General features: G+C 35.0%; 1 protein-coding gene across 1 annotated transcript; it reads right to left on the bottom strand.

Annotated features, from left to right (window-relative positions):
• Positions 1-707: 707 nt before the first annotated feature.
• LOC122045155 lies at positions 708-15,230 on the bottom strand. The gene is made up of 5 exons (XM_042605259.1): positions 15,213-15,230; positions 2,222-2,379; positions 1,454-1,506; positions 990-1,021; positions 708-907 (listed from the first exon to the last, which is right to left on the bottom strand). Exons 1-5 carry the CDS (start codon positions 15,228-15,230, stop codon positions 785-787), a joined length of 384 nt encoding a protein of 127 aa, XP_042461193.1. The 3' UTR covers positions 708-784.
• Between the last annotated feature and the right edge of the window lie 677 nt (positions 15,231-15,907).

The raw sequence follows: 15,907 nt of genomic DNA, 5'->3' as shown, positions 1-15,907 counted from the left end.
TTTCCAACGAATTTAGAATTCGTTGGAAACTTCCAACGAATTTAGAATTCGTTGGAAACTTCCAACGAATTTATATTTCGTTGGAAACTTCCAACGAATTTATATTTCGTTGGAAATTTCCAACGAATTTATACTTTTCGTTGCAATATTCTGATAAAATACGATATTTCCAACGAATCTAAATTCATTGCAAAATTTGTCCCAAAAATAAAAAAAATATCCAGCCCTCAATATTTTTTCCTATTACAATTTTTTTCAAACAGATTCAACGTATATAAGAGCACTAAACACATTAACAGATTCAACATATTCACCACTAAACACAATAACACAAATATAAATAAAAAATCAACTAACATATTAGTGTACAACAAAATAAATACAAACATCAATAATATAAACCCAAACACATGCACCATTAAAAGATGTTGTTCCATATACAACCTAAACCAAGAGCATAAAACTAACAATACAGCCCCCACGGGCGGGATCAACCGGTTATGACATGGTATTCTTGCAACATGGGTCGGGAGGTCGAAGGTCTGCGGCAGCAATTGCGATAACATCAATATCTGTCCGTGCTAAACACCTTCGACCGCCATGTCATCGCCGGGCCCGTATTCACCGTGATTTACTCCCTCTCATACTCGTGGGGCAGGGGTGAGGGGGCCGCTGGGCGGCGGGACCCGCCTTTTGCAACATAAAACTAACAATACAACACATCATCATCCAACAATACAAACTACAACAATATACAACTACAACTAACACCCTAAACCAAACACTACAATAAAGTTACAACAAACATGTCATAGTATCCAAATTCCAATATCATACAAGAACATGAAAAAGATAGAGTTGAAGATAATCTTATGGAGATCCTTCTCAGTCCAAATCCTTCTTCTACCTACATCAAAAGATAAACAAAGAAAAAGAAAATCTTATAAACCAACACAAAAGTAAATAGGTAAAGACTTACATATTTTTACATCAATACCACCATCATCTTCACCTACCAACCCTGTTTGAAACAAAAATAAGAATACTAATCAAAATACAAAAATTAAGAATTTATAAAAGCGATAAAATAAAAGAAGTCAAAAATTCTAATTACAAACACTCATGCATCATCATCAACATCATCGACGGCATCATCATCGACATCATCATCGTCATTAGCATCATCACCAATACCAGGAGGAATATAGCTTGAACCCGATCTAAATTGTTGAAATTATTGTAAAAGAAAGGCTTGTTGTTTACGCATTTCAACCATATCAAGATCTCTTTGTGAATTTTGCCTGTTTCAAATAAAATATAGTAATAAAAACTCCTAGAACACAAATACTAATGGTCAATATTACTTAGCTCACATACAACTACAAATAAAATATAATAGAGGAAAATAAAAGCATGCAATCATTATTAAAATATCATGTGTAAAAAAATATACCTAACAAAGGTAAATAAAACCGAAAGTCTCTCCCAGCCACGTCAAATCCAAACCTGCACAAACAATAATATTAAATTTACAATAAAATAAAAAAGTCTAGAAATTATCAAATATATTCTTGGCCCCAACGGCAAGGCATTGACCCCCGGACAGCTGTGCCACTATAACGCACAGACAGCCCACAACCATCCAAGATCGAGAACAACTAGTTGACATCAAACAATGATCTGTCGATTTACAAACAGAGGTCACCCAATGCTATCAGCTGCTGGCGGACAGCATCAGTCGCCAGTGGCCAGCCTACGCCGCAGCGGGATCACCAACGCCAAACAACAGCTAAGTGAGGCCACCATCAGCCATCCTATGACGACAGTGGACAGGGAGGCTGCTAGTGGTCAACCTCAGCGCCGTTGAGAGCAGCCAGGAAGCTGCGAGAGCGGCCAGGCAGCGGCACTAAGGCCAGGCGCCAGCGCGAGGGGCTAGACGGCACCTTGAGCTACCAGGGACCGCCGTGAGCTGCCATTCGCCGCCGTGAGCTGCCATTCGCCGCCACACGCCACCAGGCACCAGTCGTGGCCAGGCGTGGCCGGTCGCGGCCGGGCGCGGCCGGTCGCGACCGGGCGCAGCCGAGCGCGGCCGGTCGCGGCCAGGCGCGGCCGATCGCGGCCAGGCGCGGCCGGTCGCGGCCAGGCGACGCCGCGAGATCGGGAAAAAAGGAGACGCCGGGAGATCGGGAAAAAAAGAAGGGCTAGAACGAGAGTGGCTTACCAGTCCAGAGAAGGTGAAAAAATTGCCGCAGCCACCGTAAGGAAAATTAGGTCAAGAGAAGATGTGAGGAGAAAAGATCGGGCCGGGTAAGGATATGTAATTAGGGATTCCAACAAATTTCCAACAAAAATGTTATTTGTTGGATATTCGCAACGAATCTGCGATTCGTTGGAAATTTCCAACGAATCTGCCATTTTGTTGGAAATCTCCAACGAATTTCAGATTCGTTGGAAACCCTTCCTATTCTTAAAATCACGGTTGACCGACCTAGAGACCTCCGAATTGGATGAAACCGGTTCTTGTGTGCTCCTCTATTTATCCTGACTTCATATGTGTCCTCAAATATTTTTTTACTTTATATATTTTTTCCTTTATTTTTTCAACCCCCAATGTGTTGGAAAAATTAAATTTAAGTTTAAAAATTCACAAATAAAAAAAAATTAGCTCTGTAATTATTTTTAATTCATATAATCACGAGAACCTTACGCTCCCCAACAAACTGATTTCCCCTCGTTCTGAGCACTCGAACATCATTTTTTAAATCCACCAAGTTCAACTAAACTTCATTTTGATTTAAAACATTAACACATTCATGATCAAATTCAAATTCATCCAATTGACCTTGATGTAAAAAATTTATCTTAATTCAAAAAAAATATTTAGGGTCATCTATAGAATCAGGAGACCAAGAGGAGCACATAGGAACTTGTTTCATCCGATTCCGAGGTCTCTAGGTCGGTTAAACGGGTTTTTAAATCACAGCATACTTTCCAACGAATCTGCGATTCGTTGGAAAGTTCCAACGAATTGGCAGATTCGTTGGAAATGTTTCCAACGAATCTGCCATTTTGTTGGAAATCTCCAACGAATTTCAGATTCGTTGGAAACCCTTCCTATTCTTAAAATCACGGTTTACCGACCTAGAGACCTCCGAATTGGATGAAACTGGTTCCTGTGTGCTCCTCTATTTATCCTAACTTCGTATGTGTCCTCAAATATTTTTTTTACTTTATATATTTTTTCATTTATTTTTTCAACCCCCAATGTGTTGGAAAAATTAAATTTAAGTTTAAAAATTCACAAATCAAAATAAATTAGCTCCGTAATTATTTTTAATTCATGGATATAATCACGAGAACCTTACGCTCACCAACAAACTGATTTCCCCTCGTTCTGAGCACTCGAACATCATTTTTTAAATCCACCAAGTTCAACTAAACTCCATTTTGATTTAAAACACTAACACATTCATGATCAAATTCAAATTCATTCAATTGACCTTGATGTAAAAAATTTATCTTAATTCAAAAAAAATATTTGAGGTCATCTATAGAATCAGGAGACCAAGAGGAGCACATAGGAACTTGTTTCATCCGATTCCGAGGTCTCTAGGTCGGTCAAACGAGTTTTTAAATCATAGCATACTTTCCAACGAATCTGCGATTCGTTGGAAATTTCCAATGAATTGGCAGATTTGTTGGAAATGTTTCCAACGAATTTGCCATTTTGTTGGAAATCTCCAACGAATTTCAGATTCGTTGGAAACCCTTCCTATTCTTAAAATCACGGTTGACCGACCTAGAGACCTCCGAATTGGATGAAACTGGTTCCTGTGTGCTCCTCTATTTATCCTGACTTCGTATGTGTCCTCAAATATTTTTTTTACTTTATATATTTTTTCATTTATTTTTTCAACCCCCAATGTGTTGGAAAAATTAAATTTAAGTTTAAAAATTCACAAATCAAAATAAATTAGCTCCGTAATTATTTTTAATTCATGGATATAATCACGAGAACCTCACGCTCACCAACAAACTGATTTCCCCTCGTTCTGAGCACTCGAAAATCATTTTTTAAATCCACCAAGTTCAACTAAACTCCATTTTGATTTAAAACTCTAACACATTCATGATCAAATTCAAATTCATCCAATTGACCTTGATGTAAAAAATTTATATTAATTCAAAAAAAATATTTGAGGTCATCTATAGAATCAGGAAACCAAGAGGAGCACATAGGAACTTGTTTCATCCGATTCCGAGGTCTCTAGGTCGGTCAAACGGGTTTTTAAATCACAGCATACTTTCCAACGAATCTGCGATTCGTTGGAAATTTCCAACTAATTGGCAGATTCGTTGGAAATGTTTCCAACGAATCTGCCATTTTGTTGGAAATCTCCAACGAATTTCAGATTCGTTGGAAGCCCTTCCTATTCTTAAAATCACGGTTGACCGACCTAGAGACCTCCGAATTGGATGAAACCGGTTCCTGTGTGCTCCTCTATTTATCTTAACTTCATATGTGTCCTCAAATATTTTTTTTACTTTATATATTTTTTCCTTTATTTTTTCAACCCCCAATGTGTTGGAAAAATTAAATTTAAGTTTAAAAATTCACAAATCAAAATAAATTAGCTCCGTAATTATTTTTAATTCATGGATATAATCGCGAGAACCTTACGCTCACCAACAAACTGATTTCCCCTCGTTCTGAGCACTCGAACATCATTTTTTAAATCCACCAAGTTCAACTAAACTCCATTTTGATTTAAAACACTAACACATTCATTATCAAATTCAAATTCATCCAATTGACCTTGATGTAAAAAATTTATCTTAATTCAGAAAATATATTTGAGGTCATCTATAGAATCAGGAGACCAAGAGGAGCACATAGGAACTTGTTTCATCCGATTCCGAGGTCTCTAGGTCGGTCAAACGGGTTTTTAAATCACAGCATACTTTCCAACGAATCTGCGATTCGTTGGAAATTTCCAACGAATTGGCAGATTCGTTGGAAATGTTTCCGACGAATCTGCCATTTTGTTGGAAATCTCCAACGAATTTCAGATTCGTTGGAAACCCTTCCTATTCTTAAAATCACGGTTGACCGACCTAGAGACCTCCGAATTGGATGAAACCGGTTCCTGTGTGCTCCTCTATTTATCCTGACTTCATATGTATCCTCAAATATTTTTTTTACTTTATATATTTTTTCCTTTATTTTTTCAACCCCCAATGTGTTGGAAAAATTAAATTTAAGGTTAAAAATTCACAAATCAAAAAAAATTAGCTCTGTATTTATTTTTAATTCATGGATATAATCACGAGAACCTTACGCTCCCCAACAAACTGATTTCCCCTCGTTCTGAGCACTCGAACATCATTTTTTAAATCCACCAAGTTCAACTAAACTCCATTTTGATTTAAAACACTAACACATTCATGATCAAATTCAAATTCATCCAATTGACCTTGATGTAAAAAATTTATCTTAATTCAAAAAACATATTTGAGGTCATCTATAGAATCAGGAGACCAAGAGGAGCACATAGGAACTTGTTTCATCCGATTCCGAGGTCTCTAGGTCGGTCAAACGGGTTTTTAAATCACAGCATACTTTCCAACGAATTGGAAGATTCGTTGGAAATGTTTCCAACGAATCTGCCATTTTGTTGGAAATCTCCAACGAATTTCAGATTCGTTGGAAACCCTTCCTATTCTTAAAATCACGGTTGACCGACCTAGAGACCTCCGAATTGAATGAAACCAGTTCCTGTGTGCTCCTCTATTTATCCTGACTTCATATGTGTCCTCAAATATTTTTTTTACTTTATATATTTTTTCTTTTATTTTTTCAACCCCTAATGTGTTGGAAAAATTATATTTAAGTTTAAAAATTCACAAATCAAAATAAATTAGCTCCGTAATTATTTTTAATTCATGGATATAATCACGAGAACCTTACGCTCCCCAACAAACTGATTTCCCCTCGTTCTGAGCACTCGAACATCATTTTTTAAATCCACCAAGTTCAACTAAACTCCATTTTGATTTAAAACACTAACACATTCATGATCAAATTCAAATTCATCCAATTGACCTTGATGTAAAAAATTTATCTTAATTCAAAAAAAATATTTGAGGTCATCTATAGAATCAAGAGACCAAGAGGAGCACATAGGAACTTGTTTCATCCGATTCCGAGGTCTCTAGGTCGGTCAAACAGGTTTTTAAATCACAACATACTTTCCAACGAATCTGCGATTCGTTGGAAATTTCCAACGAATTGGAAGATTCGTTGGAAATGTTTCCAACGAATCTGCCATTTTGTTGGAAATCTCCAACGAATTTCAGATTCGTTGGAAGCCCTTCCTATTCTTTAAATCACGGTTGACCGACCTAGAGATCTCCGAATTGGATGAAACCGGTTCCTGCGTGCTCCTCTATTTATCCTGACTTTGTATGTGTCCTCAAATATTTTTTTTACTTTATATATTTTTTCCTTTATTTTTTCAACCCCCAATGTGTTGGAAAAATTAAATTTAAGTTTAAAAATTCACAAATCAAAATAAATTAGCTCCGTAATTATTTTTAATTCATGGATATAATCGCGAGAACCTTACGCTCACCAACAAACTGATTTCCCCTCGTTCTGAGCACTCGAACATCATTTTTTAAATCCACCAAGTTCAACTAAACTCCATTTTGATTTAAAACACTAACACATTCATGATCAAATTCAAATTCATCCAATTGACCTTGATGTAAAAAATTTATCTTAATTCAGAAAATATATTTGAGGTCATCTATAGAATCAGGAGACCAAGAGGAGCACATAGGAACTTGTTTCATCCGATTCCGAGGTCTCTAGGTCGGTCAAACGGGTTTTTAAATCACAGCATACTTTCCAACGAATCTGCGATTCGTTGGAAATTTCCAACGAATTGGCAGATTCGTTGGAAATGTTTCCAACGAATCTGCCATTTTGTTGGAAATCTCCAACGAATTTCAGATTCGTTGGAAACCCTTCCTATTCTTAAAATCATGGTTGACCGACCTAGAGACCTCAGAATTGGATGAAACTGGTTCCTGTGTGCTCCTCTATTTATCCTGACTTCATATGTATCCTCAAATATTTTTTTTACTTTATATATTTTTTCCTTTATTTTTTCAACCCCCAATGTGTTGGAAAAATTAAATTTAAGGTTAAAAATTCACAAATCAAAAAAAATTAGCTCCTTAATTATTTTTAATTCATGGATATAATCACGAGAACCTTACGCTCCCCAACAAACTGATTTCCCCTCGTTCTGAGCACTCGAACATCATTTTTTAAATCCACCAAGTTCAACTAAACTCCATTTTGATTTAAAACACTAACACATTCATGATCAAATTCAAATTCAACCAATTGACCTTGATGTAAAAAATTTATCTTAATTCAAAAAACATATTTGAGGTCATCTATAGAATCAGGAGACCAAGAGGAGCACATAGGAACTTGTTTCATCCGATTCCGAGGTCTCTAGGTCGGTCAAACGGGTTTTTAAATCACAGCATATTTTCCAACGAATTGGAAGATTCGTTGGAAATGTTTCCAACGAATCTGCCATTTTGTTGGAAATCTCCAACGAATTTCAGATTCGTTGGAAACCCTTCCTATTCTTAAAATCACGGTTGACCGACCTAGAGACCTCCGAATTGAATGAAACCGGTTCCTGTGTGCTCCTCTATTTATCCTGACTTCATATGTGTCCTCAAATATTTTTTTTTACTTTATATATTTTTTCCTTTATTTTTTCAACCCCTAATGTGTTGGAAAAATTAAATTTAAGTTTAACAATTCACAAATCAAAATAAATTAGCTCCGTAATTATTTTTAATTCATGGATATAATCACGAGAACATTACGCTCCCCAACAAACTGATTTCCCCTCGTTCTGAGCACTCGAACATCATTTTTTAAATCCACCAAGTTCAACTTAACTCCATTTTGATTTAAAACACTAACACATTCATGATCAAATTCAAATTCATCCAATTGACCTTGATGTAAAAAATTTATCTTAATTCAAAAAAAATATTTGAGGTCATCTATAGAATCAAGAGACCAAGAGGAGCACATAGGAACTTGTTTCATCCGATTCCGAGGTCTCTAGGTCGGTCAAACAGGTTTTTAAATCACAGCATACTTTCCAACGAATTGGCAGATTCGTTGGAAATGTTTCCAACGAATCTGCCATTTTGTTGGAAATCTCCAACGAATTTCAGATTCGTTGGAAGCCCTTCCTATTCTTTAAATCACGGTTGACCGACCTAGAGATCTCCGAATTGGATGAAACCGGTTCCTGCGTGCTCCTCTATTTATCCTGACTTTGTATGTGTCCTCAAATATTTTTTTTACTTTATATATTTTTTCCTTTATTTTTTCAACCCCCAATGTGTTGGAAAAATTAAATTTAAGTTTAAAAATTCACAAATCAAAATAAATTAGCTCCGTAATTATTTTTAATTCATGGATATAATCACGAGAACCTTACGCTCACCAACAAACTGATTTCCCCTCGTTCTGAGCACTCGAACCTCATTTTTTAAATCCACCAAGTTCAACTAAACTCCATTTTGATTTAAAACACTAACACATTCATGATCAAATTCATATTCATCCAATTGACCTTGATGTAAAAAATTTATCTTAATTCAAAAAAAATATTTGAGGTCATCTGTAGAATCAGGAGACCAAGAGGAGCACATAGGAACTTGTTTCATCCGATTCCGAGGTCTCTAGGTCGGTCAAACGGGTTTTTAAATCACAGCATACTTTCCAACGAATCTGCGATTCGTTGGAAATTTCCAACGAATTGTCAGATTCGTTGGAAATTTCCAACGAATTGTCAGATTCGTTGGCAATTTCCAACGAATTGGCAGATTCGTTGGAAATGTTTCCAACGAATTAGCAGATTTGTTGGAAAGATTTCCAACGAATCTGCCTTTTTGTTGGAAACATTTCCAACGAATTTAAGATTCGTTGGAAACTCTACCCTCAAATTTTTGCTGTAAAGTTGCGATGAATTATATATTTGTCGGGAATTTCCAACAAATAATAGTTTCGTTGCTATATTTGCGACGGAAATACTATTCGTTGCAAAAAGTTGCAACGAATAAAATATTCGTTGCAAAATTTGCAACGAACTAAATATTCGTTGGAAAATTTGCAAAAAATTTTATTTTTTGTTGTTAACTTGCAACAAAATTAGCAACAAATTATCTTTTGTTGCTAATTTGCAAACGAATTTATTTTGTTGGTAAATTTGTTGCTAATTCGGAACAATTTATTATTTTGTTGGAAAGTTTGGAACAAATTTTAAATTCGTTGCAAACTGTTGTCCCTAATAGACTGTTTTTTTGTAGTGTATCATTAATTATATATGCACATAAAAGTAAATAATTAATGATAAAAACTTGCCTTTATTAAATAATTATCCACAAAATACATAAGGAGTGTCTTGCCACATAAGTGCACATACTAACAGAACTAAAGTTATTAAGACACTCATTACCAAGAGAATAAAAAAGAGCCATTGATGTGCTGAATTATTTGAAGAAAATGGATGATTGTTATCCAAATGCTTATATCGTTTATCGAATTTTGCTGACTATACTAGTTACAATTGCATCTACTAAAAGAAGTTTTTCTAAGTTTAAATTGATCAAAACTTATCTCCAATCAACTACAAGAAAGATTAAATTACTTGGCTATATTATCTATCGAGAAAAAAGTGGTTGAGAAAGTTGATTATGCAAACTTAATCAATACTTTCGCTTCTAAAACTGCGAGACAAGCAATTTTCAAGTGATTATATACTTGATTGGAACATGAATTTTATATTTTGTTTGGATCATCTTGACTTTATCAATATTTGCTTATGACATATTATTTTGGATGATATATTTTGTCTATCTTTAATTTTTAGAATTCATATTACAAATAATGTTATATTTACATTGATTGAAAAATATATAAATATCAAGGTTTGAGGGCACCATTTTTAGTGCTCACCTCAGGCCCTAAAATCACAGGTCCGACACTGAATCCAAGGCTCGGATTACACCAACCAAAGGGTTCATGTGTGAATATTATTGCATGAAGTGGATCGCGATCAGGTTGCAATCTATCTATATATATCAGTTAGAAGTTGCCACGAGTCTCTTTTGTGTGGCTTTACTCTACTTGTGTGTAAGGCTGTAAATGAACCAAGCGTTCGTGAACAAGCTTGGTGTTTGGTTTGGTAAGAACTTGTTTATGTTCGTTCAATATACACAAAATTGATTAAACAAAAAAGCTTGAACAGCTTGTTAAACTAAACAAACAAGCTTTAACACATATGTGTTCAGCTCGTTAACGTTCTTGAACAGCGTTCGTGAACAATGTTCACAAATCCAATTTATTAATAAAACTCTTTTAAATATGTTAAATAAATAATAAAATAAATAAATAAATTTAAATTATCAAACTCAATAACCAATCAAACAACTAAAAGTTTCAAACAATCAAACATGTTTAAATTGAGAGCTCGATAATATCTAAATGAACCAAGCTCGAACCAAACTCAAGTCAAGTTTGAATTGAGAGCTTAATAACATCTAAATGAACCAAGCTCAAGCCAAGCTTCAAACAAACTCAAGCTCATAAAAAATAAACCAAGCCAAGTTTGAACACTCATTTTAAAAGCTTGGCTCATTTTAAACTCGACTCGGCTCGGCTCGACTTGGCTCGGTTACCTTATCAAACAAGCTTAAATACCCCAAATCTCGATTCGACTCGACTTATTTACAACCCTACTTGTGTGGTTCAAAAGAAATGCGAAACTTGCTTCCTGCCACATGCATGACAACATAAACAACACTTGTGTTGCATGCAAGTAGTACATGCAGCATGAAGAACAAGTGTTATGCATGCACAAGCATACATATCTCACTAGCTTGCTAAACTTAGGGGGTATTTGGTTGATGAATTTGAGAATAAGGGAATGAAATGATAGTAAAAGATAGTGTTTGAATTGTGGGTTTAGGAATCACATTTTGGGAATGATTACCAGATTAATGGGAATCAACCAAACTCATATAACTTGATAGGTTTCATTTCCATTCCTATTCCCATTCCACCCTACTATCAAACTCATACCTATAGTCATTCTCATCATTTAACCAAATGCCCCCTTAGTCTTTATAACGAGAAGCAAGCAGTGAGCAAAGCAGAAGGTTGAATAGCTTTCTTCAAAGCTCTTCTTTGTGTAGAGAAGCAAAAGAGTTAAAACAAGAGTGCTCTTCTCTTTGCAATCCCTCAGTTCAATTTCATCTTTCTATCAAACATTTTTTTGCTTAGTAGATATCTATGATAGCATTCAGATATACGCTCAATTCGCCATGTCAATTTGTGTTAGGTTATATCGTGGTCTCATCATTTTTTCTTGATAAACAGATATCCAAACGTGACCTTTTAGTACCATCGGAGGAGATAAATTTGTTTTAAGGAGACTACATCACTACAGGACTCGGCGTCTTTGCTCCTCGGGCGACGCTCCTCATGCATCTCGGACACATGCTCCGTATTTGTTCGGTGTCCTTCTCGAGCTGACGTCCTCAACTCGACACTCGGAGAACTCACTAATGCAGCAACTTGACAATCGATCTACTCAGGTAGGCCAACAGTTTGACAATATCAACGTAAGTTATCTTGACATATAAGTAAGTAATATCCCTCCGATAGATTATGGATAAAGATCCAACAGTGAAAAATAGGAAGGGATATGCAGCGAGGAGGAAGGCAAGAGGAGGTAAAAGAAGAGAAGAGGGAGGGCATCCGACTTGATGGATTTTCTCTACAACTTATGAATATTCTCTTCGGCATCGGGGCCGAAGGGGACTTCGAGGGACGAACCCTAGCGTTGGAGGTGATGAACAAAGGGATGAGACAAGAAAACAAAGGGAAAAGTGTTAACCGATTTTAGAAGAGGGGGAAAAACTTATTACGGGAAAAAAACTAAACCTTTAATCGGTTCAACTTATAAGGGAGGAAAAATATTTTAACCAATTTAAATTTATTATTTCAACAGATAAACATATCAATTTTATTTTATAACTTAGACTTCATCAATTTACTATTAATATTATGAAATAAAATATCAAATAAAATTAGACTTGAGGCTTGCATTTTTAACATATAAAGTCTAAAATGATATTTACTTCATTAAATTGATTATCAAAATTGGTTATCATATATTACTTCGTCATTAATAATTATCAAAGTAAATAATGACGACGTCTATCAATAAAATTTACATAGTGAGGGATTGAGAGAGATGTACATATAGAATACAAGTAGAATAGTTGAAATAGAAAAAAAAAACATCGGGTGTTTCATGTGACTATAAAGTATTGATCCCTTGACGACCAGCTAGAGGGGGTGAATAGCCCTGAAAAATAAGAATATCCTTTCTCACTCTTCGAACTAAATTAGACAAACACTTGGATTATAACAAAAAGTAAATGCATAAATTAAAAACAGAAACGAGAGTTTACTAGGTTAGCAATTAAAGGATTGTTAATCCTAGACAAATAAGGCTCACTAAAATCTCCTTTGACCGAAATAGTCTCTTTACAATATTGACAGCTCACAAAAGTAGTAGAATAGAAAGAGAGTTCATTTAGGAATGTATTTACATACATAATCTGGGCGTCTGGAAAGATTCTATGCATGAAGGCGTGGATAAAATTTTATCCGCGATGTAACGGATCACATCGCAATAGGTCTGGATAAAATCTCCGGTCCGAGCGCTTGGAAGGGTTCAGGGTGCCCGGACCGCCTTCATACATGAGTGCCCCGACTGGATCAGACCGGTCCGAGCATTCGGAGTAGCTCCGAGCGCCCAGACCAAAGTCAACTTTCAGTTGACTTTCGTCCGGGTCTTCTGCTTTAGCTCTACTCGCTTAGATAATTTCGGTCATCTGGAATAGGGCTCACCCGAACCCATTTTCCGACCTTCTCGAGTAATCTTTTGCTCTGGCTTCTCGTCCCTCGGAAACGTCGTGCGCCTCTTCTTGTTCGCCAGCGTATTATTCTGCAACGCCTCGTCCCTCTGACGCACCGAGACCGTCAACTCTCACCGAGTCCGACGACTCTCTCCCATGCCGTCCTTCTCGCTAGCTACGTCTTTCGCTTGATTTTCTGTGCTCCTAAGTTCCTGCATACTTAGACACAAGGCATCAAAATAATAACAAAACCTAACTTGACTTAGTTGATCACGTCAAAACCTTCACAGGGTACTTACAATCTCCCCTTTTTTGATGTGGATCAACCCAAGTTAAGTTTGGGTAAAACAAGACATTAAATTACTATGCAAGTTTAAAACATTTGATATGCATTAAAAAAATGTACCTCCTCCTTAAATTTAACGTCAAACTCTTCCCCTTTGATTACATTAAAAATAAGGGTTTTGTGAAATTAAATTGAATTTAAAGTATAAGGAATACACGTACAGTGAATAATACTTTAAAAAAATATATTATTTATTCTCGAGATTCTGTTTTTTTGTGATTAAAAAATAATTTTCAACAAAAATAATTTTATAAATTATTTTATCTATTGAAAAATTCTGAAAATCTTTTATAAAGGCTAAGGAGAGATATCCAAAGTACTAATAAAATTTTCATGGAAAAATAATATTAATGTAAGTAGTAAAAGAATTATTTACTAAAGAAAGATGAATTTTTCTTAAAAATATTTTAAAAATATTTTGAAGTTTAAAAAATCTTGAAAATTTTTCTAAGACTGTAATAGAGTAATCATTTTCGTAAAAAAAATTAAATTTTTTAAAATTTATTGTTCTAGAATTTTTAATATTAAAATTAGCATTTGAATAAATAATCCATAGAAGATTAAATATTAGTTAAAATTTTCAAAAATATTGTTTTAGACATAGAATATTATAAATTTTTACAAAAAGTTAAACTTTATAAAAATAACTTTGTAAGATATTTTTAAATTAAAAAATATAATATTTATAACAAAAATAAAAAAATAATACAATAGTAAAAAAATTTAAAATATTTTTCTACCGATAGAAAATGAAATCCTCTTTTTCAGAATAATTAATACCTAATTAATTTTGAATAGAATTATATGAGGAAACTTATTTTATCACACTTGACAATTAAAAAGGCAAATATTCAACCAAATTAAAATTAGAAATATGTACAATTTAAACTAAGTATGATTTTAAAATCTAATATAGGTTCCTTTCTACTAGATTGATCAAGTATTTTTCAGAGATGTATGTTTTTGTTACTTTTCTGATTTGGTCCTTGTGAAATCTATAATACCAATTTAATTTTTGAGAATATCTAAAATTTGAGAATGTAGAAATTTTTAAAATTTTCTATTTTTTCCTTTAAATTAACATTTTCAATTTTTTATTTTTTCAAGATCCTCTATTAAGTAAGATTTTGTTAAGATTTTTTTATTTCTAAATTCTCTTTTCTTACATTTTTATTTTTAGTTTTTAAGTAAGATTTTTATTTTTTTTATTTCCTTTAAGTAAGAAGGAGTCGAGTGGTCTTGTCTTGGTAGATCATCGCTCACACGACGTCCAAGAGGAGGAGAGGAATATAACAGAAGATCAAGAGGTCTTAGCACACGAGGAAAGGTACAACTAATTCTTATTCCGCAGTGCAATTAGTTTGTTTTTCTTCGTATGGATCCTGAACACCAACACAAGAGGCCAACGATCTTGTGTTTCGATTAAGGTATGCTTTGATCAATCAAGAAATTGTTTGATTGATCAAACACATGTCTGATCGATCATGTGGGTTGCTAGGAAAAGTTCTGTGCTCGTATAAATTTTGGTACAGGGGATTTACACAGAATGGAATTCCCAGCGCCAACACGGACCACCTTCGCACAGGGGCGCCTTGCCAAGGCACCTCGGCTAGACTAAACCAGTCCAGGTGCCCCAGGCACTCGGACCAAAGTCAACTTCCAGTTGACTTTTCATCCGAGTCTTTCGCTCCGGCTCCGCTCGCTGAGGTTATTTTGAACATCTAAAATAGGGCTCATCCGAACCCATTTTTCGACCTTCTTGAGCAATCTTCCACTCCGGCTTCTCGTCCCTTGGAAACGTCATGCGCCTCCTTTTCGTCCATCAGCATACTCTTCCGCAACGCCTCATCCCTTAGAAGCATTGAGCCCGTCGACTCTCTCCCATGTCGTCTTTCTCGCTAGCTATGTTTTTCGCTCGACTTCCTGCACTCCTAAGTTCCTGCACAATTAGACACAATGCATCAAAATAATAATAGGATCTAATTTAACTTAATTGATCACATCAAAATCTCCACAGGATACTTACATAAAGTACCTATAAAACTTAAAGGAAAATTTTATAAAATAGCAGTTAGACATGCTATATTATATGGAACTGAATGTTGAGCTATGGCTCAAGTTAACACATGAGCAGAAAATGAGAGTTACAGATATGCAAATGTTAAGGTGGATGTGTGGAAATACGAGGATAGACAAAATAAGAAATGAGTGGTATGAACATGTACTTAGATGACCAATAAATGGTTCAGTTAGATAATGTGAAACAATGACAAACATACATATCAAACGAGAATGAGGAAGATAAAAAGAGACTTAGTTAGTAATAATAAAATAAAATAAAATTTATTTAAATATAGACGATATAAAAATAATAGGAGATATAGCTCAATGACATAAAAGGACCCCGCCTAGTAGGATAAGACTTGTTTTTTTATTGTATTGTTATGTTGTTGTTTGTTATGCTGTATCAATTGATCCGACGAGCATAAGCGAACAAGTGGATGTGCAAAATTAACATCGAGTATG

The sequence above is a fragment of the Zingiber officinale genome, chromosome 1B, assembly GCF_018446385.1.
Source record: "Zingiber officinale cultivar Zhangliang chromosome 1B, Zo_v1.1, whole genome shotgun sequence".
NCBI lineage: Eukaryota > Viridiplantae > Streptophyta > Magnoliopsida > Zingiberales > Zingiberaceae > Zingiber > Zingiber officinale.
Note: the sequence above shows the minus strand (reverse complement) of the source record. Positions and strands in the feature narration are given on the sequence as shown.

Bases quoted from the DNA above. Each gene is read 5' to 3' on its own strand.
- LOC122045155 (XM_042605259.1), bottom strand. The intron at 1,022-1,453 runs GTATATTTTTTT...TGTTTCAAACAG, and splicing joins GTTTTATTTACCTTTGTTAG to GGTTGGTAGGTGAAGATGAT. The intron at 908-989 runs GTAAAAATATGT...CTTTTGATGTAG, and splicing joins AAGATGATGGTGGTATTGAT to GTAGAAGAAGGATTTGGACT.